Source organism: Rutilus rutilus, assembly GCF_951802725.1.
Source record: "Rutilus rutilus genome assembly, chromosome: 13".
In the NCBI taxonomy this organism is placed as follows: Eukaryota; Metazoa; Chordata; class Actinopteri; order Cypriniformes; family Leuciscidae; genus Rutilus; species Rutilus rutilus.
In genome coordinates, this window is record NC_140218.1 from 9,401,556 (window position 1) to 9,429,321 (window position 27,766).

The 27,766-nt window shown below is 38.5% G+C and overlaps 1 protein-coding gene across 2 annotated transcripts in view; it reads right to left on the reverse strand.

Moving 5' to 3' along the window:
• Nucleotides 1–1,448: 1,448 nt before the first annotated feature.
• Nucleotides 1,449–27,766, reverse strand: part of LOC311302137 (interferon-induced very large GTPase 1-like) — a 35,901-nt gene continuing 9,583 nt past the window's right edge. For both annotated transcript variants that reach the window (XM_084427772.1, XM_084427771.1), the window contains exons 6-7: nt 20,162–20,200; nt 1,449–7,373 (exon numbers count right to left, since the gene is read on the reverse strand). In XM_084427772.1, coding sequence (XP_084283898.1) covers nt 2,646–7,373; nt 20,162–20,200 — 4,767 coding nt within the window. In that variant the 3' untranslated portion in view covers nt 1,449–2,645. The remainder of the gene's footprint in view (nt 7,374–20,161; nt 20,201–27,766) is intronic.

Consider the following 27,766-nt stretch of genomic DNA (forward strand, 5'->3'; position numbering starts at 1 on the left):
TTTTTTTTTAACTAATTTTTTTTAACTTATTTCTTTATATTCTACATCATACATATTTTAACCATATCGTGCATTATAAACATAGTAAGCTTTGCACATACTTTCCAAACCAAGCAAATTGCATTCAAGCATTTGTTTATATATAGGGGAGAGCGGGGCACAAAGTAACGCTTTTTGACTTTCTCAGTTTGTGTAAATCTACTTATGGTTCAGAGTTTTTTTTTTCCCACATTAATTTCCCACATGTCTAGTACAATTATGTGTTTTTGTTTTATTAATACAGTATATACTTTTTTCTTGATATACCCCGAAAGAATGGAAGTGAAATGTGACAACATGCCCCATAGGTTGGGTACATTGTAACATGATCATATGGCAGCTTAAAATGTTATCTGATCTAATAAAAAAATATACAAAACAAACTAAAATATTTTCTAAATAAAATACAATTAAAAAACTTTTTCATATAAAATAATGGCAATTTTTAATAATTAAATAGAAACTCATTTTTGAGTTTTGACTACGAACACATGAAAACACAGCTATACAACATAGTTCAAAACAAATAAATAATTAGTAATTTCTGAACATTGACTCTCAGTCTTTATTCACCTTTTTCTCACGTTTTCTCAATAAAATTAATAAAAGTATAGAATATAATAGCAAATTTCTAATAGGGGCACATTGTAAAGCAGGGTTACAACATGCCCCCGCCTGCACAACTGGGATTTAAACCCTGCTAGTGTCTTCTGCTAGTTAGCGAAGCATTAAAGAACTATCTCAACTGTCAAATAACATCTTGGAGATTAAAATAATATCAGATTTGTCTTATTTTAAATAAACACAAAAAATAGAGATGAAAAATTAACTCAAGTAAGAAATTTACTTTTGCTATGGTTTAATAAATGTCTATGGATATCTTCCAAAAAAAAAATAATTTTGGCGGATTTTTTTTTCTATATAGTGTTGATATGGCAACTAGTAAATAAACAAAGTTCCGTCATCCAAGCTTGTGCGGAAGTATTTAAAACAAGCGTGTTGTTACAACTAACCCCGCGTTAGGTTGTGCCCCGCGCTCCCCTAGTATTTGCTTATCAAATACAAAGCAATATTGTGTCCTGCTTAAATCTATCCAAAAATTTGTACTTATAGTTTAAACTAGGCAAATATTTCTTACAACAGGTGCTTTCACACCAGAGCATTGGAGCAGAAATCAGTCTGATTCGGTTTATTTGGAGTGAATGCATTCTTCCAAACCCAGTGCTCACCATCAAGTCCACTTAAAAAATTAGGCTGGGGTTCAGTTCATGTTAAATCTGGTTGGTTTGAATGTAATCTGCTGTGAACCACAGAATGAACTTCTCTTGATGATTGTGAGGTTATTTCTCAGCGCCCCAAATATTCTCAGTCTGTTTCAGGAAGAAACACACAGAAGACAGTGTCCATGTTCAAGCTTTTTTAGAGGTTTATTGTTCAGCTGAGTATATATACATACCAAACACCAAGAATACATTAGTATAAAGAATATCATTAGCAAACTGATAAATAATGTTTAAGGATCACCAGCCGAGGATGTCTCCATAGATGAGGAGCAGGAAGGGGAGAAATGGTATAGTATGTGGAATGCAAAGCCAGTACTTTTATACTTAACTGAGATTGGAGAGTAAGTTTTATTCAAACAATGATGTATAATTTTGAACTTTGCATGCTTTTGGTCATGTTAATATAGTGAAATGCATTTTCTTATAGCTGTGTGTCTCTGAATAAATGGCATTTGTAGATCAGTACAATACATATTGCAATACATCCACAGGAGACAAACTAGTGTTAAAGTAAATTAATGAAATAAAATGTACATATTTGGTATATTCTTTAAATATCATCTGTCTTTAAAGGGATACTTCACCGATCAGCATTAAGCTTTGTATCAGTAGAAACCCGGTAGTATTTTCGAATGCCCGTGCTTCCCTCCCTCATGTCCCCCTGAGACGAGAGATTTCTGTATTGTGTGTCTGGATAAAAACCTCTGATGACACAAAAATCATCATTTAGCATCATGATCATTGGAGGCTTGTTTGTCCAGAGGCGAGAGACTACAGCCAGTAGGAGGAGCTCGTTCCGCATGTCTTCAACCCGCCCATAGGGGGATCTCACGATAAAACAGCGTCTTTTCAGTTTCGAGTCGACTAGTAGCCTAGTTGTATCATTTCTTCCGATACGGCCCTCTGTAACCGGTAGGCGTGGCTTGGGAGTGTCCTCGAATGGGGAGCGAAGCAAGTGCATTCTGGGAGTTGTTGTCTTTCATCCACATGAGCCAAATACCTTTTCTGGCTTTTCTCAGTCTAGAAGGCACCAACTTCTAAAATAATTTCACATTTCTACTACATAAATTCTACTACATAAATGACCCAATTTAAATACATATTCATCTTTCTCTGCGGTGAAATATCCCTTTAAGTATAGATCAGTTACTGCTATGAAGAACATTTTGATTATATCTTTCTTTAAAAAAAATATTATCTTATGTGAACTTTCAGTTTCAGTGTGCTATATGTAGTTTTGTATATGCCACACTCACTTAGGTACGGGACATAATCTCATTTCAGCTGTGTATTGTGTATCAAGAGTCCTTGTTAATTGCTTCATTAAATGTATTTATCCAGACTCTTAATAGCTTCTTCTTGAGAGTATCTTCTCCATCCAGCTGGAATCTTAAAGGTTTTTTTATAGTGATTTTCCAATTTTTTTTGGAATCTGCACACAAACCACTTCCAGTACGGCAGCTCAGAGAGATCCGGGGTGATACTCCATGACGCATATTTAGGACCTCCTTTTCTGTATTCCTTGAAGAGGACTGTATCATCATCTGAGTTATTTGGATAGAAAGATTGATCACTGGCTACATCTGATGTGCAGACTTCGATACATAGGTTTTTTGTTCCTCTGTAACTCCACCCATTCAGTCCATTATTACGATGGAAAGGAACACTGTGATCTCCAGGATGGCCTTCTATTGTGTTTGTGCAGATCGCTCCACAGAAAGGACACTGAACCCAACAGCACTGACAGAGGTGATTGATCAGAAGCTCATCTGGTCTGTCTGTGTGTTCCAGCTTTACTGGAAAGGTTTCTGTGCTGAATTTACTGTGTATGTCAGACATTATAGAAGGAAGTTCTTTCATTATCACTTCTTCTAGGAAGCTGACTTCAACATCATCATGATTCACTCCAATGAGGTCTTTTAGAGACAATACCAGCTCATCAGAGAGTTGTTCTGTGAAATGACACAACCACAGATGAGCATCTCCATTGTTTTCTTTAACATGTTTGGTGGATTGATGTGCTGCGTTTGTGATCTTCTGCTCCAGCAGTTTAATGCTGTTTTCCATCTTGGGTCGAACACTATCTTTAAATCTTTCAGTGATGTACTGACTGACTTCATCTCTGATGAAATTCTTGAAGTGTTCTCTGGGATTGTTAATGTAAGTCATGCATGCTCTAAAATTATTTTTTTCTGCCAGAGTCCTCAAGATGTCTTTCTCCAATTTTGATCGGTTCCCATTTAGTGATTCACAGTTTGTCCTCATTTCATCTGCTAAAGCTTTGGCAGTTTTTTTGTAGACCGTCTGCTGAATGGGCTCTTTAAGTTTATTACAAACAAATTCACCAAAAACAGCAGCTGATGATGCTCCTTGACAGTATTTCTGGAAAATGCTGTAATACTCTTGACTCTTCCTCTCAGAATAAAAATTAGGATCATTGGCTTCCCTGAACATTTGATGTTGCTCAGTGAATGTCTTGTTTGCTCTGTGACATATGAAAAGTACAAGATCCACGAAAAATTCTTTCTTGAACACATATTTCACTTTTGGCCCTTCCTGATGCTGCATTAATTTTGCCTTAATGTAATCAACGAGTTGTTGAATGTAGCTAATATTGTAGCCCATCTTTGCAATGTTAAATGACTGAATAATTGTATCTGTGTGTTCAGCAATGTCTGCGATGAAGGATCTTATCTGGACTTCATCTTCCACAGATAAAGCAAGACCAATCATCTCTTTACCTCGTTTGAGCATATTTTTCAAAGGTGCTGTATGTCCACTGGATTTCTTCAAATGTACATATTCTGAATAGCTTGGCAAAGAGATCATATCTTTGTGCTCAATACTTTCTTGTGCACGGTCTAAAGGGAGACTTTCATTGAACTCACAGAGAAGTGTTTTCACATCTCTAAATATGTTGATATCTTTGACTGAAGGAGTGTCACTGAGCTCAGCCATCTGTTGTTTCCAAAAGGAACCAAAGTGCGTTTTCATGACATTTTCATCTTTTGATTGATCTTTAAATTTTAAGGCAAGTTCTTTGCTCTTTTCAAAGAGTGTGTTTTCATGATGTGTCCTCTCAGCATCCATCTTTTTCTTCAGGTGACGCTGCTGAAGAACCCCATTTAATTTCCACTTAGTTTCTCTCACAATGTTTTCTCGAAGCTCTTTGAATTTTATCTCAAATGAACCTTTCCACTTTTTCAGTACAGCTGCATCTCTGTCTTTCTCAAAGAAAGTAGACATGGCCTTTATCACTTCTTTACTTTTTGCATTCAGTTCTCTTTCAAGATAAAATTCTTCAATGTTATGAATTGCTTCATTTTCTATTTTGTTGTGAAGCTTGTTTTCAATGTCCAGTATGGCACTCCGAAGGCTCCAGGTCCACTTGCTGTATTCAGTCTCTAGTTTCTTGTATGTTGCGATTTCCATGGAATTTTTGAAGCTGAACACAAATTGTTCATTAAGCAAAGCCTCCCACAGATCTTGAATACGGTCTCTTAGGTGCGTCAGCATTATGCCATCTGATTTTGAAGCGTGTGTAAGAATAGTTTGCTTCAGTTCTTGAATGTTCTCGCAGTAGTTTGGGTTTGGTGGAGCCATGGGTGGGCTGCCCTCCCAGAGCTGAACAAAATACTTCACATCATTCTGTACATCAAACGCAATCACATCACTGAATCCTTCTGCATCACAGACTTCCTCTTTAGCAGCGAGTTTTGTCATATCATCCAGTTTCTCCTGCAGTCGTCTCCTTCCCTCCATATTTTTCTCTCCAGCTGTGATATCTGAGACATTCTGATGCACAAATATGCAGCTGGGAGTCAGTCTGACCTTCTTCATCCTCATGAAGGCCTGAACAACAATCTGAAGAATGTCCTGCATCTCAGATGGGTTTTCCCCAAAGATGTTGATCAGGGTCATATTTCCAAGACCAACAACAAATGTGGCCATTTCATTGTCACGATGTGTTGTTGACCTTCCAGCCAGTTCTGGTGCACGAAGTCCTTCAGTGTCAACAACCAGAATATAGTCAAACTTCAGCTCAGTTTTCATCTCCTCTGATATTTTGACCAGCTGCATGAAAGCTCCTCTGGTGCATCTTCCAGCACTGACAGCAAACTGCAGTCCAAACATGGCATTCAGCATGGTGGATTTCCCAGAGCTCTGAATCCCTAGAACTGACAGTACAAAGACTTTCTGGTCTCCCAGTTTGTTAACGAGTTCATCTAGAACAGCAGAGACCCAGGAGAGAGGAATATGAGCAGCATCTCCATCCATCAGCTCCATTGGAAATCCAGAGATCATCATCTCTGCTGCAAGACTTGACAGAGAACAGAAGTCAAACTGCAGATTGTCTGTCTTGTTCTTCTTCACAAACGACCACGATTCATAGATCTGACCAAACTCTCTCAGGATGTGCTCCAAGCCTAAACCTGTCCTATTGATTTGCTCTGATATGTTTTCTAGTTTTTTTTGTTCAGTCTGCAATTGATCTAGACTATCAGACATATTTTTCAGTGCTGAGACTTCATGCCATTTCACATCATACTCCTTATGTAGATCATAGAGCTTCTCTGAAGTAAAGTCATCCAACATGTTCATCATACATCTGAGGAAATAGGTTTTTTCATTCTCTCTCTGTGATTTCATTGTTTCGATAAATGTCCTCATAAACTCACCCGGTCCTTGTTCCATCTGCTTTTCTCTTATTTCTCTCATGTTCTTGAGTTTGGTACTTTTATCTTCCTCTGGATTTTCTCCTTGGAGATGATGCAGTTCTTTGTTGATTTTACACCAGTCATGCCACAGTTTCCCCTGACAGGGCAGGTTTGTTTCTTTCACTGTTGATGGATCCGTTCCTCTCAGTAATCCCATGATATGAATCGCTGCCTCTTTCCCTCTCCGGCACTCTGGATCCTCCTCATCTACTCTGATTCCTGTGTGTTTGGCCACATCTTCAAGTTTGAAGGTCTTTTTCTGCTCAGTCAAACCTTCTCTGATAGTATTTTCAATTTGCTTGGATAAATCCAAAATATTTTTGTTTAAAAGACCTAATATGATTTTTTTATCCCCCAGTTCAGTTTTATCACAGTGATTGTCAGTGAGCAGACAAATGAGAGGTTGAGGAGATTTGAAGAGTGATCTCACCAAACCCTGGTTCTGGTTCTTCTGTCCGAAATCAGGTAAGAAGAGGACGTTTACTGAAGCCATGTTGGTCAGAATCTCATATTGTTTCTTATTGGTTGCTGCATCACCGTGAAGATTACAGAAGGCAACACAGTCATCAAATGCATCAGTCTTTTTCCCAGAAGGGCAGTACCAGGCGATCTCCACCACTCCGTCCATCAGTAATCTGGTTCTGCTGCTGCCTGAGCAGTTCCTGTGGAAAAACGTGTGGTGTTTCTCATTGATGAGGCCGTTTATCAGCTGAGACTTAGATGAAGACACTGAACCAAACCTGAAGAAAGCCACCATTGGAGTCTCAGCCTTGTAGACCGGTTGAGTTTGACTGATGATTTTATTATTGGAGTCTTTCTTCTTCCAGCTCTTGTTGATTTGTCTGAATGTCCAGAGAGGAAACTCAATCTGTTGTGTGAATGGATCAGGAACAAGCAGAGGCAGTGAATACTGACACTGTGAGAGTTTAGTCACCATCAGCTGCTTCAGGAGACCATCGGCACAATGAAACACGGCCATCTGAACATCCATTGGGTGAATATCAGGGTTGTAGTTTGCTCCCTTTTTCTCTCTTTCTTTCTTGGTGACAGCTGTTTTTTTGTCACTTTCTTTCTTTCTGTGTTTTATGACTGTGTATCTTGCTCTGTAGTCCATGTTCAGCAACTTTTGTAGGAATGAGTTAACTAGTTCATTCTCTTCCTGTGGCTCTAGAGACTGAAGTGAAGACTTAGTAATTGTAAGAATGTCTGCTGTTCTCATTTTATTTTGATGCCTTTTTGTCAGATCTATTCTATGGTAGAATTTGTTGAGCTGTAGCTGTTGAACTGCATCAGTTTTTGGTCCAAGCTTTGGGTTTCGGCCAGTTTCATCTCTCTGTAAACAGATAAACACATTGATCACCACATTCACCACATTCTCCAGTCTGGCAATTCTACCAGGTGTCTACCAGAGCTGTGTGATTTTAGTGCATATCTCTTATGTCTGTGTGGCAGGTATTTGCTGAGTTACAGTACATTTTCTGACGATTTTCAGAATGGACTTCACTGACAGAGAGACGGCAGAATGCGCATAATTTTTGTTTGTTTATTTTGCGAAAAGCACAACATTTAGTTTTTATTGTGAATGTACACAAATAAAAGTAGACACTTAACGATTTCGAATAATGTATAACACTTATCTCTATGACCAAAATCAAAAGAGTATTCTGAGTCTCTTTTGCTCTGATAAGAAAAAAAGTGAGGTGGTCACGCAGGCGCGACGGCCGACCCCTAGAGGTTAAGTTTTGGCTTATAGGGAGAATAAAGTGCACTACTGTGAAATAAAGAGATGTCTTTAGAAAGCTTGAAGTGTCAACTTTTTAATGAAGTAATGCGAATCAAAAACAAATATTCTCTGTTTATGTAATCCGTATGAAACCAACAAGAGGAACGGTTTCTCAAGGGTCTGCTCATTATCCGTAATGTCACCACACCCACGCACTGCACGATTCACATATAAACCTGTAAACACCCCATCACGTCAAAACAAAGCATCAAACTTCATCATTCCCCTGCTTTTCATAGAGTTCATAGAAGACACGCTGTGAGTTTACTTTGAATTTACCTCATAAGAAGAACGTGATTGATCGAGCTGAGGTAAGGAATTTATTCTCACTTATATTAGTTAACATGTTATTGTTGCATAAACTTCAAACTGAAACCTATTAGTTGAACTGTTGCCAGACTAAAATGTATGACATTTTTTGAAGTAATGAGGGCGTTTACAGGTTCGCTTTCCTTCACGTGGGCGATTTGTAGGGCTGAACGATTTTGGAAAATAATTTAATTGCGATTTAGTTTTACCAATATTGCGATTGCGATTTAATATGCGATTATTTTTTAAGCTCTTTATCTTTTCTATTATTCAACAAAAACAAACAATAAATCATTGTAAAATAGGGAAGGGAATCTTTAGGCACCTCATGAGCCGATCAAATTTTTTTCTTTATTTTATCTTATTAATGAAACTTAAAATTACAATTACAATTACATGTTAATAATTTTAACAGATATAGCTTCAAAACAAATAACAAATATTACAAGCGATAAACAGAGTGCTTTCAGAATTTAAGAGTAGGCTGTCTGAACGTTTTCATCTCTTTTGAAATTATAATATATGGTTTGTCCTGTCTGTTTAATAACGTAAGATATAACTGACTGTCACATTAATTTAGCGTCATAAAAGCATTTTGAGATGCAAGTACATTTAACCACGCAGACGGAGTCGCTCACAGCCGCATGCTCAAACGCTCTTCGCAAAGCGCGCGTGAGTATTTGAAATTGAAAGCAGCTTCTGTCTGTGATTTTCATATTTTTAATATATAAGCCAAATGCATTCCAAGACATATTCGTAGAACATTTGTAAGTAAAATACCGTCGGGCGAGACCGCGCACTACAAAAGTAACATCACGCAGACCGCGCGTCTCTCATATCTTGTATCTTGTGCAGTGAAGCCCGTGAATGTCCTTGTAATTCGCTTCAACTTTTCCGTACTTTATTAAAGATTATTTCTCGTAAGGTTCGAGTGGTGTCGTGTGTGTGTGAGACAGAGGAATTAGAAGCAAGCAGAACACGGTTGTTTATAAAGCACACGTGTCATCACGTATAAAACTAAGCTCAGACATAAATCTGAAATTATCTTACTTTATACAGAATCATTGGAGAGAATCTATAACACAATATCACATAAATTAAACATAAACTGTTATTTCCTGTAGCCAGGCATGCGTAGCGTGCCAAGTTGATGCTTCATCTGCAATACAGACTGGTTTACTCTCGCGTGTCACGTGACCAGACTGTAATCGCAGCTTTGCGGTTAAAAAAAATCGCATTTCATCATATCGCGATATTATTGCAAATGCAATTAATCATTCCATTCCATTCAGCCCTAGCGATTTGCTTGTAAATCTGTTTTGCGCACGTGGGTGTGGTCACATTAGAGCTAATAAGTTCTCGCTTGAGAAATTGGACATCTTTTTGGTTTCATACAAATTACTTAAACAGAGAACTTTTGTTTTTGTTTTGAATTAGATCATTTAAAAGTACACAATTAAATGTTTATAAAGATATATTGCTCATATATGTGTGACAAGTATTCGCTGAGTTTTGTTTCAGTTTATAGACGTGCTCAAGAAAAAAAAAGTTCATGGAGACGGAGAATGTGAAGAAAATCCGGCACACCGCACCGGCACGTTTGTCGACCCCCTAAGAGTTAATGCTCATAGCTAAAGCTTTCAGGGTATTGGCAACATGCATGTTGCTTGGGCTTATCTAGTCGTTTTCATTAAAATGCTCTTGCTAGGCTTATGCGATCATATTGGCTATGTGCGTTACTTATCTGTTGTCTTTGGCAACTGCTTGCATTGCACATGCTGTGCTTTTAGCACTATGCAGCACAGATTCAAGCAGCTTGTTGTGATAGTTAGAAAGTACAGTTCATGGTGCAAACAGAATCATTTCTGCTGTGGCACAGCTCTAAAAACAGATCTATCACAGGCTCAGCTCCCTTCTACTTTCACTCACTCCTACGAGTCTACATCCCTACCAGAAGCCTGCGATCGGTCAACGAGCGACGGCTCGTGGTTACATCACAGAGAGCCACAAAATCACTTTCCAGAACATTCTCATTCACGGTTCCATGCTGGTGGAATGCTCTCCCCACCCTCATCCGGAATGCAGAATTCAAAATTCAACATTCAAAAGACAACTGAAAACCCATCTCTTCCGTGAGCACTTAACCTCATAAAAAAAAATCTTTCCTTTTCCTTGTCACAAACGCCAGTGAAGAATCCTCTGTCGGCCACCGGAGGTCTCACTCTCCTGAATATTAGCGTTGGCTGTGAACTACATTTCCCAAGAAGCCACATACTGGGACTGATTACTGCACACCTGATCATCATCACCAGACTATTTAAACCCTGCCTGTTCATGCACAATTTGCGAAGTCTTGTTTGCCCCGGCTGCATTTCTGAGCATTATCTTGTCATTGTATCTTCTGCCTGTGTTTGGACCCTGCCTTGGATTACCGTTTACGACTCTTCTCTGCCTGCCCTTGATCTCTGTTTCACCTGGACTCTCACTTCTGTTGTTTGCTGCCTGCCTTGAACTTTTGTCAGTTTTGACCACGTTTGTTCTGTCTCTGATATTGTTGTTCGCCCTGGTATTTTGACCCACGCCTGTTTGTACACTGAGCTTGCATCTTTTTAAATAAAACTGCACATGGATCCTACTCAGTCTGAGTCTGCGTCACATTCCTTTCATCCTCCCTTATCGGGCTTATGCTACTCTGAACAATGCCTTCTTGCATTGTTTTTGCCTCTTCACGATGACTCGCTTAATTTAGTCCTAAATTGTAAGTCGCTTTGGACAAAAGCGTCTGCTAAATGACTAAATGTAAAAAGACAGTAAACAGTCACTATTCAGTTGAGTCAGTTCAGCGTTGATTCTGCCAGGTATCGGACACGCTTGGTCTATCTATAGTTCTTGGGAACAAAGCGTTCTTAAAACTAAAGTGTATTGGAAATATGCTTGCTCTAAAGCAGGGTTTCTCAAACTCAGTCCTGGAGGGCCACTGTCCTGCACAGTTTAGCTCCAACCCTGATCAAACACACCTGAGCAAGCTAATCAATGTCTTCAGGATCACTAGAAACTCACAGCTAGGTGTGTTTGATCAGGGTTGGAGCTAAACTGTGCAGCACAGTGGCCCTCCAGGACCGAGTTTGAGAAACCCTGCTCTAAAGGCTATCTGGTTGCTATTGGAAACATGATTGTGCTTAAGGCTATCTGGTTGCTATTGGAAACATGCTTGTGCTTAAGGCTATCTGGTAGCTATTGGAAACATGCTTGTTTTAAAGGCTATCTGACTTCTGTGTTATTAAAACGCTGCTTGTTCTAAAGGCTATCTAGTTGCTATTGAAAACTGCTTGCTCTAAAAGCTGTTAGTTGCTATTGGAAACATGGTTGTTTTAAGGTTATTTAACCCAGTCGTTATTTGAAACATGGCTGAGTTTTAGGCCTATATCTGGTGTCATTGTCACGTGTTGTGCTAAGCTTATCAGGTATCAGCAATATGCTGTCATTTCAGCAACATTGCTATCAGTACTGTACTGGTGGTTGCTAGTGCAAATGTTATCGAATATATGCTTGTTACTTAGTCTTCTAGTATTATTGCGCACACTGTCCTATGCAACGCGCTGTAGTAAACAAGCATTGTTTTAGTCTTATCTGGTTGCATTGGAAAAATGCTCGTTCTTTATTCTATCCGATTATAGCAACATGCTGTGTTAAGTTAGCACATGCTTGTGGCTAAAGCTTATCTATATTATCGGTAACATACTTGTGCACAGTAGGTACGCTTACCGCAGAGGTCTGTTATTCAACACTAACAACATCGTTGCTTGATGGTCCTGTGAAAGAGTGTGGAATCATGGGAACTGTCATCTTCACCTCCACAACCAAAGGAATCAGTACGACGGGAGCAGAAATCATGTTCATGAATGAGGAAGCACACTGTATTCATAGCTTAGCTGCGCACTGCATCTGACTCAGAGCTACAGGGTGTATGCTTCTCCTGCCAAACTACACTAGTTTTAATACTAGTCCTATGGTTATACAACATGCTTGTTGTATCAGTTTTGTCGCTGCTAGTCCATGCTATTGCTGGGTGCATGCTACCAAATTACACTAGTTTTAGCAATAGTTCTGTGATTATACAACATGCTTGTTGTATCAGTTTTGTTACCACTAGTCTGAGCTATTGCTGTAGGGTGTATGCTTTCCCTACCAAACTACACTAGTTTTAGCAATAAATCACTAGACAAGTTATATTTGTTGACATCTTCACTGTCAATGACATCATGTCCCTGTAATACTTGGTTGTAGGGCTGGGCGATTTAAATCGTGAGATTGTTATGCGCATCTCGTCAGTAAAGCAGGTTCCTTGATTAGTAGTAAATCGCCATCACCTGCTTTCAGATGAAGCGGCATTTACTACAAAGAGCCGTAGTTAACTGACAAGCTGAGCCATATCGCATTAATTATCGCTGGCGATACATCCGCGATTTTAATGCGATATGGCTCAGCTTGTCAGTTAACTACGGCTCTTTGTAGTGAATGCCGCTTCATCTGAAAGCAGGTGATGGCGATTTACTACTAATCAAGGAACCTGCTTTACTGACGAGATGCGCATAACAATCTCACGATTTAAATCGCCCAGCCCTACAACCAAGTATTACAGGGACATGATGTCATTGACAGTGAAGATGTCAACAAATATAACTTGTCTAGTGATTTGGAATCCATGCATCCATCTACTTATCGTGCCTAAATATATCTAAATATCAGCATCACACTTGTTGCATTTAATCCATTCAGCTGTTATTGGTGACATGTTGCTTAATTTTGCGTGGACCGGAAGTTTCCACCAACATTACTTGAGTATTGTGACGTATTTCCAAATGAAGAGGATATTTGAAGAAGAAATCTCCATCTTTCATCTCTAGCTCACAGCAGCTGTCTGTTGCAGGGGAACAGTTAAGGATGTTTTTGCCCAAGTGGTCAACTGACACAAAGAAAGAACAAAATCCCAGAAGGGAAGCCATCTTTCTTTCTTTTTTAGCAAGATTATTAAAAGACAATTTGCACGGATGAAGGTTTACCTCAAGACTACAGCAACAAGTAAGCACATCTGCTCCTACATGAGAAGAATAACTGTCAATACCAGCAGGTGGCAGTAGCATTCATTACGCAAAAGGAACTGGACTGCGGATATACAAACTATAGGCAAGCAGCTGATTACTTTTGATATGTCAATTTTCAGTTTCTTCATTCTTGACGCCATATCATGCATGTTTACAGCTTTAGCATTTCGGCTCCTACTCATGCGGGTCTCGGAAACTTACTCGTTTAGGTTATCTGGGTAAGGGCAAAATACTTGTTGCTTAAGGCTTTCCGGTATTGTTGGCAACATGCTCTTGCTTAAGCTTCAGGTATTGGCAACATGCTTGTTGCCTTAGCTCACTCTGGTAACTGCATATAAATAATAATAAATAAATAAAAAAGGCATCCAGATTTTCGCTGTCAGTTGTGTTTGGGGGATATCGGCCATATGGTTTTGTTTTTGGGGGATATTGCTGCTCTCCCTGCTCCTATCCATGCTAGGCTGCATGGATGCACAGGGAGTTCTTGCCCAGAACAGAACCATACTGCCAATCCAAACTGTGTGCTAAATGTCAATTGTATTTGACGATAGTGGTCCTGACAGAAATCAAGCATAGAGTCAGTTCTGGCAGGTCACTTTAGTCAAGCTCGCGTCAGCTGACTCTCAGCTGATCCACGTCTACCTATAGGAATACGACGCCTATCACTGTATACATATATAATAGAGATGCGCGGCTGGCGGTTACAGCCGCGGACTCCGCGGATAAACCGCGGATTGGGCGGATGACGTGATGAAAAATAATATTTTAATTAAATTCGGGCGGGTGGCGGGCGGTTGAACCAATCAAATGAAAAATATATGTATACACAAATCAACGGATGGCGGGCGGGTGTGGTTTTGAAAATTGGTCAAAAACGTTGGTGCGGCTGGATGGCGGACGGATGATGATTTTTGTGATGCGGTTGCGGATGAAATAATAGCCCATCCGTGCATCTCTAATATATAAGCTCCTTCAGTATTATCAGCAGCTATCGCGTTTCTCAGGAGCTCATTACCCTCCTCCATTCCCAGCTCCTCCTCTCTTCAGTCAGGATTTGGCATTCTGATTCCCCCTGAATCAAACTAAAATTCTCTAATTATGTACATTAAAATGAATTAATGATATCTGCAATACATTCACATTGGTTCTGTTCGGTTTACCCTAAGGGGGGTTATTGCTGCTCTCCCTGCTCTTATCCATGCTAGGCTAAATGGATGCACAGGGAGTTCTTGTCCAGAACAGAACCATACCGCCAATCCAAATGCGCAGATTGGCGGAACTCTAAAAATTATTCAGTAGCTTAGTAAATATCACAGTAGTAATTAACTTTATTAACTTAATAAAATCTCTGAATATCATTTACTTGATGGTTTGAGCTAAACATACCAAAATAATTGACTAAAAAATCCAACAGTAAATTGTCTCAAATTTACAGTTATATTTCAGGGGTTTTTTTCACTAAAAGAATTTAGTATTTGACTAACCAATTATTTATGTATAATACATTTAATCTATTTGTGAAATTTCTATAAAAATATTTGAGAATGGAGAATTAAACTGATCTGTTTCAAGAACCACAAATATTACTTAATTCAAATCAATATTAATAATAGGCTATATTTAACACACTCTTAAGAAATTGTGTAAGTTCACTAAATTAAAACAAATGCACCCCTCCCCCACCCTCTGACGTGACGACAACTCAGCGGTTGAGTGAGCGCCTGTGTTTGAATTCTCTCCAGTGCAGAACAGTTCTCTTATTCTCTTCTCAGCGACACAGAATTGGTCCATTTCCTATTTGAAATTCAGGTGTGTGAATATTTTATTTTATCTATAAAATCATTACTGTGATTTTAAATCATTTTATTTAATGCAAAACAACATACTGGGATGCAATGTGAGTCACCTAAAAGAGTGTCACGTCTGTCTTTTCGCGTGATTGAAATGCCTGATGCCTTGCATAAAACACACGACTTTATTTCCTAATAAATAGAATAGACATAATAAATAGATTTATTTTGGATGATAAAGTGTTCTCAGAACTGTGCACTGTTTGTTTATTGGGAGGTTTATTGAAAGTAGCGCAGCATCTTTCGGCTATGAGTGAAACGCAGGACAGCGGACTAAAGTTCACCTGCAGGGCACGAGTCTATCTCAGGCACGAGAACCAGGGCTGATCCGGTGGAAATGGGATAACAGACCCGGTTGATTACACTTGAATTACTTTCAAAAAATTTTGTTTTTATTTCTAATATGTTTGTTATATGAGTTTAAATGTAGGAAATGCATGTTAAAACAATATAAAATATGCTGTATTGCTGTAGGCTACTCATCGACAATAAAGGCCAATGTCATATAACGACTGAGACAATCAGACACATTGTTTAATTACAGTTAACATAAGTTTCAAAGCCCACTCCCACTCCTGGGCACAAAGCCCAGAATGAAACTGTAACGGTCACCAGCTGGAGTGCCCATGAGAGCCACCAGAGGGCACTCCACACCAGACTTTCATGTTCACTCACAGACTACATCTCCCATCATTCTCTGCCTGGACTCATCAGCACTCATTATCACATTCACCTGTATATCATCTTCTTGTTTAGTTCACCCCATATAAGCCTGGTTCACCCCATCACTCACTGCGAAGTTTTGTATGTTGTTGCACTGCATCTCTGACCATTTTCCCTGGTTTCCTGTTTCTTGGTTTTTGGATTTCTTGCCTGTTCCGTAGACTGTTCTCTTGCCTCTGACCCCTGCCTGTCTTGTTTTGTTTTGTTTGTTTGTTTGGACTGCCTACCTGTGTTTTGACCCATTGCCTGTTTATTGGATTACGTGTCTGGATTGCCTCTTAATAAAAGCTGCATTTGGATCTCACCTTTGAGTCTCGGAGCAGTTCGTAACAGAAACATCCCCCCAAAAAGAGACAAGAGAGCAGGAAATGTTTCAGTTGCCGGGGCGATGATCAGATAAAATGTCTTTATTGCTGTGAAAAATGTGGTCATGTGGTCAGGGAAAGACCTACAGACTTTAGAACAAACTTTCCTGCAATCATTTATCGATTAATCTGATCTATAAATGAACATGCATCCCAGAAAATTGCGTGAATGATTTAGTCTTGTATTTAATTAACATAGATTTATTGTCTATGTTTTTAATTCTATTATTTTTTTGATACTGTGTATTTTATGATAGAACCAACGGTCAATGTAACCTCACCTATACCATGTTTGGTCTCTATAAATTGGTACTTTGAAGATCGAAATGATTGTGTACATGATATGCCGATAGCTGCGCAACATAGTAGTATTACAAGAATCTTTCTTAGTTTCTTCATCAGAAACCAATCCAGCTGCACATGCAAATGAGCACGCTTAGAACAAAGATTCATAAATCAACCACAGAGGAATTTTCCCGCTTGGAAATTCCACCCTTCTCATTGGTCAAGCAAACCCGGAGAGGTGGGGTCTTTCTCAGGCTTTATTAGAGACAAATTCACAGTTACCCTCCTCTCCTCTTTTTCTGGCTCTCTACTGCTGCTTCTGCGGGGTTATGTCTGTGGGGAGGCCATGACCACCGCCTGCTATGCTTTCACTCTCCCAAAGGAGTCAGACTGTATTTTCTTCAATCCAACTCAGAAAAAAACCGCAACCTTACCATCACTGAATGGGCAACGATCAACTCTTGGCCTTCTCGGTACGTTCAGGATGCTGTGCTGTCCAGCGTGGCCTCAGCAGGCCCCAGGGCAGCAGGCCTCGACTCACAACAGCCATGTGCTCACTTAGGAGAGAGAGGACTCTCTCAACCACAACAGCATCAAGGACAACCTAAGGAGTTCAACGTCTTCATTCAATGCAGAAGAAGTCCATCGCAACTCCCACCATTTGCTCTGCGTGTCCTCTCCGGCCCACAATCTGCACTCCAGCCATGAGAACAGAGTCGAACTAACCATGCAAGTTCATCATATCTTCTTCATCCAGCGGAGAAGAAAACGATTGCAACTTCAACATTTGACACTCACATCAACAACTTCAATTTTCAACCACTTCAAGAATTGTGTCCACTGCACAGACCAATGCAAGTATCAATTTAATGAGGTGCTCTGAAAATGATAAGCTGACGGTTCTTTTCATAGTTCCATTTCCTGCTTCCAGTTCCATATCACTCACCATTTTACCTATGCATGCATGTATGTATGTATGTTTGTTTGTTTAGTTTAGTTATGTTTGTGATTTAGTTAATAAAACTTGTGCACAATATGTATTTGGTTTTGATTCTCTGCTTGCAACAAAGTCTATTTTACGATCTTGATCTTGATAAATGCTCTAAGCGCTGTACATGCTAAGAAATAATTATTTTTCGGTGGCATGAAAGATACACTTTTCTTCGAATAAATTAATCAAAAGAGTTCGTTGGACGAACTGATTAATTGATTGTAATATTAATTTAGCTACATCAAGTTAATCGAATGAACTGACCCAAATATTAATAATTAATCATTACAAGTTATGAGTTAATATTAATATTTCCCATTTGAGCTAACTCGTTACATCATGTATAAAGTTACCTGTGGTTGTGTGGAGTATTTTACAAAGGTTTACAGAAAATTAAAAGTTACTATTATTCATACTATAAAAGTTAATATTACTCATAAATAAAAAGAGTAAATATTGCTCATAAATATTGTTTTTTTATGTTTTCCTCAATTATTTCAACTCAATTTTATTTGTTAATGTACCAAATGCACCAAAGTTTTAGCTCAAAATACCCCACAGATAATTTTTATAGCATGTTAAAATTGGCACTTTTTGGGGTGAGCAAAAACGAGCCATTTTTGTGTGTGTCCCTTTAAATGCAAATGAGCTGCTGCTCCCAACCCCCTTTCAAGAAGAGGGCAGAGCTTCAAAAGCTTGTGTTCTGGTGGCAACAAAACAGAACTCACACAATAAAATTTCAGAAACTGTACTAGCGGTGTTCAGTTCGAACCAGAGTCGGACAATAATGCCTACAGAGCCAGAGAATTTATGCTGCATGGAGATAGAGCAGGTATAGTTTAGTTTAATTACAGTTATAACATATGTTGTCATCTTCCTTTTATCCACTACAAGCCTGCTGTAGCGGAACGCGTCTGAATGATAGCCAAAATTTAACTAATGAGTTTTGTGAAGTTAATTGTACAGTTAAAAGTTAAAACGGCTGTTTAAATTTAAGTGTAATTTAAGTGTAATTTATTCCTGTGATCAAAGCTGAATTTTCAGCATCATTACTCCAGTCTTCAGTGTCACATGATCCTTCAGAAATCATTCTAATATGATGCTTTGATGCTCAAGAAACATTTCTGATTATTATCAATGTTGAAACAGTTATTTACATTTTTATTTCAGGATTCTTTGATGAATAGAAAGATCAAAAGAACAGCATTTATCTGAAATAGAAAGCTTTTGTAACATTAAACACTAGGCTACCGTTTAAAAGTTTGGGATCAGTACGAATTTTTAATAAATTTTTTGGTGAAAAAAAAATAAAAGAAATCAATACTTTTATTCATCAAAGATGAATTAAATTGATCAAAAGTTACAGTAAAGACATTTATAATGTTACAAAAGATTCTATTTCAAATAAATGCTGTTCTTTTTAACTTTCCATTCATCAGTGAATCCTGAAAATTTTTACATAACTGTTTTCAATATTGATAATAATAATTAATGTTTTTTGAGCATCAAATCTGCATATTAGATCATGTGACACTGAAGACTGGAGTATCACAGAAATAAATTACATTTTAAAATATATAAAAATAGAAAACAATTATTTTTAATTGTCTTATTTCTCAATATTGCTGCTTTTTTTTATTTCTTTTTTTATAAATGCAGCCTTGGTGAGCATAAGAGCCTTCTTTTAAAACATTAAAAATCTTACCGATCAAAAACTTTTGAACAGCAGTGTAGTCTGGAGTGAAATGATATGCGTGAAATATAGACATTATTAAATATAGACACATTTAGTTATATTTTGCGGTGCATAACCTTCACAAATAAAACTATTTCACTGCATCCTCAATTAGGGCTGCACGATTTGGGGAAAATGTCATATTGCGATTATTGAGGTCAATATTGCGATTGTGATATAATAAACAAATGGTTTCATGAGTCAACTTGCTTGGTTCTCAAGGAAAATGCAAACACAGATTAGTGATAATGCAACAACAACTAAATGCACTGTGTTTTCAAATCAAAATAATATATTTTACAAAATTAAATAATGACATCTTTGCTTTACTGCAAACTTGTTATTGTTTAAAAGCATTTGCATGAATAAGAGCGGGATCATATAATGCAACGCTAACTAAAGGGTGACAAAAATTAACGGATGCTGTGTTAATTGCGTTAACAGCCCTAGTTTATTTATTTCATATCAAATCGCAGCATTTTGCATCATATAATCGCATAGGCTTGACATCGAGATTGCGATATGATTAATCGTGCAGCACTATCCTCAATGGCTCGGATTATGGGAGAAAATGAAGACTCTTAGGTTCACTCTTACATCCAACAACAGAACACCGAGATTGCTTACGAGACATTATCACGACAGCTGCTCGAGTGTGGAGAAAATGGCGGATAGCGTACAACTCGCTGAGGGTGGAAACTATGGTGAAGCAGGACTGTCAGTCCGCGGCCGTGGGTGGGGCCTGAGCAGTATGATGTCACACGACTCAGAGAATCAAAACGGCATGTCTATTGAGACTGCTTTGGTTTAATGAAAAGAAAGAGGGTGGATTTTTATCATTGAAGGCTGATTGTGTTCACACACTGCCACCACACTTATGTCCAAACACCATGTAAAAGTGGATTTTGCATAATAGGTGTCCTTTAATACTTAAATTTATGTAAACATTATTAAAGAAAAGATGATTATACTTACGATTTGAGTCCTCCTGGGGTCATCTGAACTCGTTGCAACCTATATGGGAACAGGAGAAAAAGAGTTAAGAATATCAGAGTAATACAGTTGGCATTGAGAAACTTTTCTCTCTGTTTTTTTTATTTTCTTTCTCATATAAACCCTTCTTACATTTTATGAATTCCTGTTAATGTGTAGGTGTTACGAAATAAGGTTCACTAAAATAGGCCGATCTCACCAACGGATTGCCAATGGATGATGTTGGACTTTAGCGCCGCCGTCATGTCAATTATTACGTGCTCTCAAGAATCAATGGGTTTTTAAGCCTTGTGATTTAAGAACAAGTGATTTGCAACTGCTCACAGCAGTAAGCAGCGAAACAGTGCTCAATGGATATGTGCACGTGCTGTCTAAGAGATGGGTTCTGAGCTCAGTCAGCGCACACACCTGAAACGCACACACATACAGCTGCTGCTCATAAAGTGCGTGATAATTACTTATCTTACTGCACTTGAATGGTCAAATACACACTTATGTGCTAAAATGCCTGTCTTTGCGAGTATCTTCGTAAACAGTCGTTTATGTCTAACGTAAACCGTGCATTTGGTGTTAAAGTGAAAGCAGGCTAATAAAGCTGCTGCCGTCCTTGCCATTAATGTTAATCAGTCTCTCATTTCTCTTAACTAAATTACTTTTGTGGAGATTATGCACATTTTTCAAAACAAGAGTTTTGTACATTTTATTAATTTATACAATTTATGTTGTATTTCTATTTCTAGTGCTTGAACTTTAGCGCTACAGTATTCAGAACAGCCAATACAGTATAGCCGCAAATGTTTTGGATGAAAAGAAGAATTGACTATCTCCCCAAAAAGCTGGAATTTATAAAGATAATCGTGCCTTACCTATTTAAGTAGGAAGTAGGAAGGAAAGACACAAATACTCAGCAATTGCGGTATATGAACAATATTCCTGATCATTTGTGTATCAGACTACTCATTTTGTTCATTTAGGAGTTGCAGTGTTTCTGTTTGTTTTTGTCCTCAGTCACATATTGGACAATGTTTAATTACACCTTATGGGTTGTAATTATGTTACTACATTAAGTCTTGTAGGCTCTTTAATAAGCCAGAGTATCCTAATATGGATAGTGTTTTGCATAAGCCCTGTTTAAATTAAAATTGTAAAATTAATATTTGTTGTGCATATTTATTTGTATCGGCCAATCATGATGACAAAAAAAAAATGGTAATCGGTATTGGCTGTTAAAACCCTGATCGGATCATCCCTATTAGCATGCAAGTCCGGTGTATGAAGTCTGTTTTGTAGGTCAAAAAAACAAACCCATCTGAAGTCAAGTCAAGTCAAGTTTATTTATATAGCGCTTTTCACAACATAGATTGTATCAAAGCAGCTTCACAGTATTAAAGTCGGCATGAAATCAAAATGGACCCTATTTACTTTGTTAGCGCATATTAGTCTTGTGGTGAACAATTAATCCGTGCAAGTTAAAGGTAGGGTAGGTAATCCTGTTCAGAAACACTTTTTTTTATACTGGGTGAAATGGTCCTTCCATCCTGATAGTCAGGGGCGGATTAAGGTGGTCAGGGGCCCCTAGGCTGCTCTTTGTGTGAGGCCCCCCCCCACTGAAAAATTGAACATTACAAACAAACCACAAATACAAACAAGACCCAGTGCTTAGAATCAACCATTTAATTATGATCAAGAAACACTGGCAGTACAACCAAAACTAACATAATAAACAGAGGTGTAATTGTTAGAGGTTTTTTGTTTGCGCCAGGCACGGCGTTATGGGTGGGCCTGACGGGCTTAGGCCCACCCACTTTTCAACAGGCCCATCCAAAAATTTCCTTCAAAAAAAAAAAAAAAAAACTTTTAATATATTCTAATTTTGGCAGAAATTATAAAAAATCGACAAAAGCTCATAATTTGTGGTAAAATAGTGTAAATATTTAGTTTTAAAAACAATTTTAAAAAGCTGGTTATGTCTATTTTGATGTTTCTGCGCAAGTTCGGCAGACAGTGAGGTTCGGGTTTGTTCCGATCAGAGCTCTTGAGCGGAGAGCGCATTTCTGAATATCCCGCTCCGCTCGCTCATTCCGCAGGGTCGCTCGCTCAACCCAGAATGGCCTGAGACTGGTTCGAAAATATGTGGAATAAGGGCTGCCTCAGACTAAATTTTTTTCTAGTCGACTAGAAGTTGTTCATTTAAGCCTTCGTGGAAAATTCGCCCCTTTATATTAATTTAATTACTTAGGCTATAATTAGCGTTTAGGTAGGCCTAATATAGCTGCACTCAAGCGCATGACCGCATGCATAAAGCTTGCCACAAAGAACCGGTAAAAGTAATGATTATGAATGTGTCTAAAATAGCAAGGAGACATTTAATTATTTATTAATAAACTGGTGTTTTCTGTGTCGCTGCAAAGATGAAGTTGACGATGCGGTCTCGCCATGAACGCCAGAGAGAAATGCACATTTCATATGGATTACATATTCAGAGAGTAGCCTGTTTGTTTTGAATATTTTTGTTTAGAAGTAGACATTTCAAGCTTTCTATAATAGATAGCCTATATTTCTCAAATCTGTGAGGCACAAGCTGAGTTTCGGCGCCTCAGTTCACGTGCAATGCAAGTGATCGTGTCAGCCCCTTATTACATTGTCTGTTATATATTTGCTTCTTATTTATTAAATACAGGCAATTGGATGATAAAACATTGATCAAAATTAAGATACAATTTATACAAAACGAAAATCTTTTAAAAAAGAGACTACAAAACAAAACTTAATGAAGTGGTCAAAATGTTTTACCCATGTCTCCAGACATATTGCGCATCTCATGATGTATCATATCTCTCTCATGCTGCATGCTCACTTTCATACAGAAGAGGATTAGGGCCAAGCAATAATAAAAAAAAAAACCATCTCGAGATTAAAGTCATTATAATGCGAGATTAAACTCGTTAAATTTCGAGAAAAAAAGTCGAAATACAATCTTTAGAATAAACTCATTAAATATCGAGAATAAAGTCGTTGTGTTTCGAAAAAAAAAATCGTTAAATTTCGAGAGAAAAAAAAAACTCGAAATACAATCTTGAGAATAAACTCATTAAATTTCGAGAATAAAGTGGTTGTGTTTCGAGAAAAAAACTCGTTAAATATCGAGAAAAAAAGTCGAAATAATCGTGAGAATAAACTCATTAAATTTCGAGAGTAAAGTCGAAATGAAATGTAGAGAATAACGCATTCGATCAGTGTTCATTGCATAGCCTACTGATAGAGGACATGGCAGAGTTGGATCACTTAGTCAAGCTATATTTTAGACTTTCTTTCAGTAACAAAGCCGTCTAGGTCGGCTAGAGGAGGAGCTGTACTTTCATGGAATAATGTCCACTTTAATGCACCCTATAGGCGGGTGAGAAACAGCGCCATGAATTATGCAGAAAATGCAAGACTGCTCTTTGCGCATTGTGTAATGTGTCAAGTTCAAAGCTTCATAAAACAATAATTCCACAGTAAAAACTGCTTAAAATTTGGATTTCGTTAGACAACAGCTCTTCTATAATGGGATAATGTCCACTTTAACGCACCCTCTGATGCGGCCTAGAAAATGCTCAACTATAGGAATGATGGCGCAATAAGGCGACTCTGAATTTGTTTGTCCCATTTAAAACTTTAACGGTCCATAAAAAAACTAATTAAAAAAAACGATAGCCTACAGAAATTTGTGCCAATATTTCGGTTTCCACTAGATCAATATATGCTCTATTACTCCCTTTAGTCGGATTTAACGCGCCCTTACATATGGCTGAGAAATGCAGAATTTCTTCATTCATTTCTAACAGAGCTTGGTGCGAGCAATGCCATACACACATGGTGCTTAAAAGGAAGCGTCGCGTCATTTAAAGGGGAGGTCCGCGCTTCAATAGCCTAACAAACGAATAAGTAACTGGATTCAGCCTCGTATGCAATGAACTCTGGTCGAATGCGTTATTCTCTACATTTCATTTCGACTTTTTTTCTCGAAACACAACGACTTTAATCTCGAAATGTAATGAGTTTATTCTCAAGATTGTATTTCGACTTTTTTCTCGAAATTTAACGAGTTTTATCTCGCATTATAATGACTTTAATCTCGAGATGGTTTTATTTTTTTATTATTGCTTGGCCCTAATACTCTTCCGTACTTTCATAATCAACATTAATTAAATTAAAAAACAATGACGTCACATATTTTCCAACCCAGCCCTCACCCCTGTTGCAACAGTCGTCGTTTAGGTAATTAGGTAGGCTAACTTAAAAGCGCACGTACAGTCTCGGAGTCATCGCTGCAACCAGGAGATGAAGGAGAGCTGAGATCCACATCACCTAGCACATCTTCGTCTCTGCCACCCCAGGGTGCTAGCGCGGCAAGCGCAGCTAGCGCGACCAGCGCCGTTGCTAGGAGGGCGCCAGCGCCTCTGCCTCGCGAGTGGATGATAGCCCTGAAGACGCCTAGCAATGGTGTACCTTTAGTGGTAGTATACCTTTAGTTAAGTTAAGAGTCTTCGTAGTGCGCTAAGAGACAACATTATCAGGAAACGCAGCCCAGGTATGATGCGTAATGGAGATTCCAAAGCGCTCTTCTTTGGTCAGAACCATGGAGAGCGATCGCGGATAGGTCCGTCCTATGCACCGAACTTTTTTACAATGCAACAAAATATTTAAAGAGCATCAAGCTATTTTGTATACTCACAGATAATTTAACAGTATATTAGTCAGTAATTTTTATTAGGTTAAACAGTGATTGGATAACGTTTTTAATTTAACGTTCACAATTGGTCTGGCCCATCCAAACTGGAATCCTAGCGCCGTTCCCTGCCTGGTTCGCGCTTAAGTAAATATATATATAAAAATATATATATATAAAAAAAATTGTCTGGCCAATCCGAGGCCCCCTGCACACGTGGGGCCCCTAGGCTGCAGCCTAGGCAAGCCTGTGCATTAATCCGCGCCAGCTGATAGTAGTCAATACATTATGTGTTTAGAAAAAGGAATGAAAAAAATCAGACCTCTGTAGCAGCTGCAGGACAGTAAAAACTCTGACCAATCACTGCCATTCGGTGCGAATGTAAAGACCCAATCAGATGCCTTCATGTCTCGTGCCCGCCCCGAGCCCCACTGCGCGCGCTGCCCTGTGTGCACTCATCACATGTCACCGTTCCCGGAAATATTCAGCTCAAAGCACCTGCATATGCAGTCAGCGAAGGCAAACAAGGCAAAAACTACTTCCTCGGACCCTGCCCGCACTCTTGAACGACCTCCTCTGCTTCGCCCTCAACCCCGGACCTGTCCTCGAACCGACGATGCGGTACTTGTCTCCGGACTCGGAGTGTACGTTAGTCTTCATTAGAGTCAACAATGTTTTCATCATGGAAACTCTTACATGCAAAACACCGTATATGTTATGAATCTTACACGAAATTCACCTTCATCACAGTGTAACTGATGGTAATGGAAAAACGTGTATCAATGCAACCTGTTTTTAGTTTTGCCTTATAAATATAGCTCGTTACCGAATGAAACTTTACCATTATCGATATGCTAGCTTGATAGTGAGTACTAAAAGAAATCTTATTTGTTTATATTTATAGTGATAAAGTTAGGTATTTTATTACATGTGATTCTGACATGATGTCACTGTATGTACTGCGCTCCTTCCTCTCCACTCATCTCAGGTAATAAATGCGTCTTGTTCCAGCCTGAGCGTTTGGCGTCGCACGTTCATGTGTTTTGGGGGCGTGGCTTTGGAAGGAGCTCAGAAGGGAGGGGGTGGAGTGAATGGAAATAATGAGCTGTGTTTATTGCAGATTAAAAGGTCTACAGTCACTCGATTTTTATATTTTCTTTTTCAGAGTACTTACATTTTAATTATGTATTGGTATATAAAGACAGTTTAAACAAATTTGGAATGTTTTTTTTTTAGAAAAATGATTACCTACCCTACCTTTAAAACACAGAAAAAAATTTTTTGGCTTCGTAATCTTTAATCAAAATCTGAAAATGCCCCTCCCCTCTGCCTTGGAGGACCTTCTCTGATGATGTAGGTTTGACGGCTTGGTTTGGGAAACGCTTAACCACTCCCCTCAAACCGTTAGTCTGTAATGAGCGAGAGATGGAGAGGAGGAGCGCTAGAGTAAAACCCTGCCCTCTGTTCAATATTCCTTTTCACTGGGAAATACGTCACAGCACTGGAGAAAAGTCGTTTGCAACTTCCGGTTCACGCGGACTTTAAATTAAACCAATACATCAATGTTTGTTTCTAGTGGAAAACGTCCACGTTTGGTAATGCTGATCAATAGTATTGTTGATTGATTAATTAAATTAAATATTCCCAAATATCCCCAACTGAGCAAGCCAAAGGCAACAGTGGCAAGGAACCGAAAAACTCCATCAAGTGACCTAATGGAGAAAAAAAAAAACCTTGGGAGAACCCAGGCTCAGTCGGGGGCCAGTTCTCCTCTGGCGTTTATGAACTAGAGGTCGGATTTAACTGTAAGATTAAAAGTATTATATGAATGCCTGGCTGAAGAGATGCGTCTTTAATCTAGTTTTAAACTGGGAGAGCGAGCCTGAACAACGAACAGTATCAGGAAGGCTATTCCAGAGTTTTGGAGCTAAATGTGAAAATGCTCTCCCTCCTTTGGTGGTTCTGGATATCCTAGGTATGACCAAAAGCCTCGAATTTAGTGATCTCAAAGAGCGCGATGGATTATAGGACGATAGAAGATCCGTTAAATAGACTGGAGCTAAGCCGTTTAGGGCTTTAGAGGTCAGTAGCAATACCTTGTAATTAATACGGAACTTTATAGGTAACCAATGCAGTAATGATAAAATCGTTGTTATATGATCATATTTTCTTGATCTAGTAAGAATTCTAGCGGCGGCATTTTGGACTAACTGTAGCTTGTTTATTGAGGATGCAGGACAACCGGCTAATAAAGCATTACAGTAATCTAGTCTCGAGGTCATGAATGCATGAACTAACTTTTCTGCGTCAGAAACTGATAGGATGTTACGTAGCTTAGCAATGTTTCTAAGGGGGAAAAAGGCTGTTCTTGTAACATATGAAATATGATTTTCAAAAGACAGGTTGCAGTCTAGTATAACACCCAGGTTTTTTACTGTAGAGGATAAAGTAACAGGACATCCTACTATGTTAAAGTTGTAGTGTGAGAGGTTTTGTGGGCGTTTTTTTTAACCGATGATTAGTACCTCTGTCTTGTCTGGATTTAATAAAAGAAAATTACGCGTCATCCAATCTTTTATATCTTTAACACACTCTGTCAATTTGGATAATTTAGTGTTTTCATCTGGCCGTGATGAAATATAGATTTGAGTGTCATCAGCATAACAATGGAAACTAATTCCATGCTTCCTTATAATATTTTACAAGTGGCAGCATATATATTGAGAATAACAGAGGGCCTAACACAGATCCCTGCGGCACTCCATAGTTTACTGGAGTAATGATTGATTTTTCTCCATTTAGACAAAATGGTAGCGGTCAGATAAGTACGATCTAAACCAGCTTAATGCTTGTCCTTGAACACCAGTATAATTTTG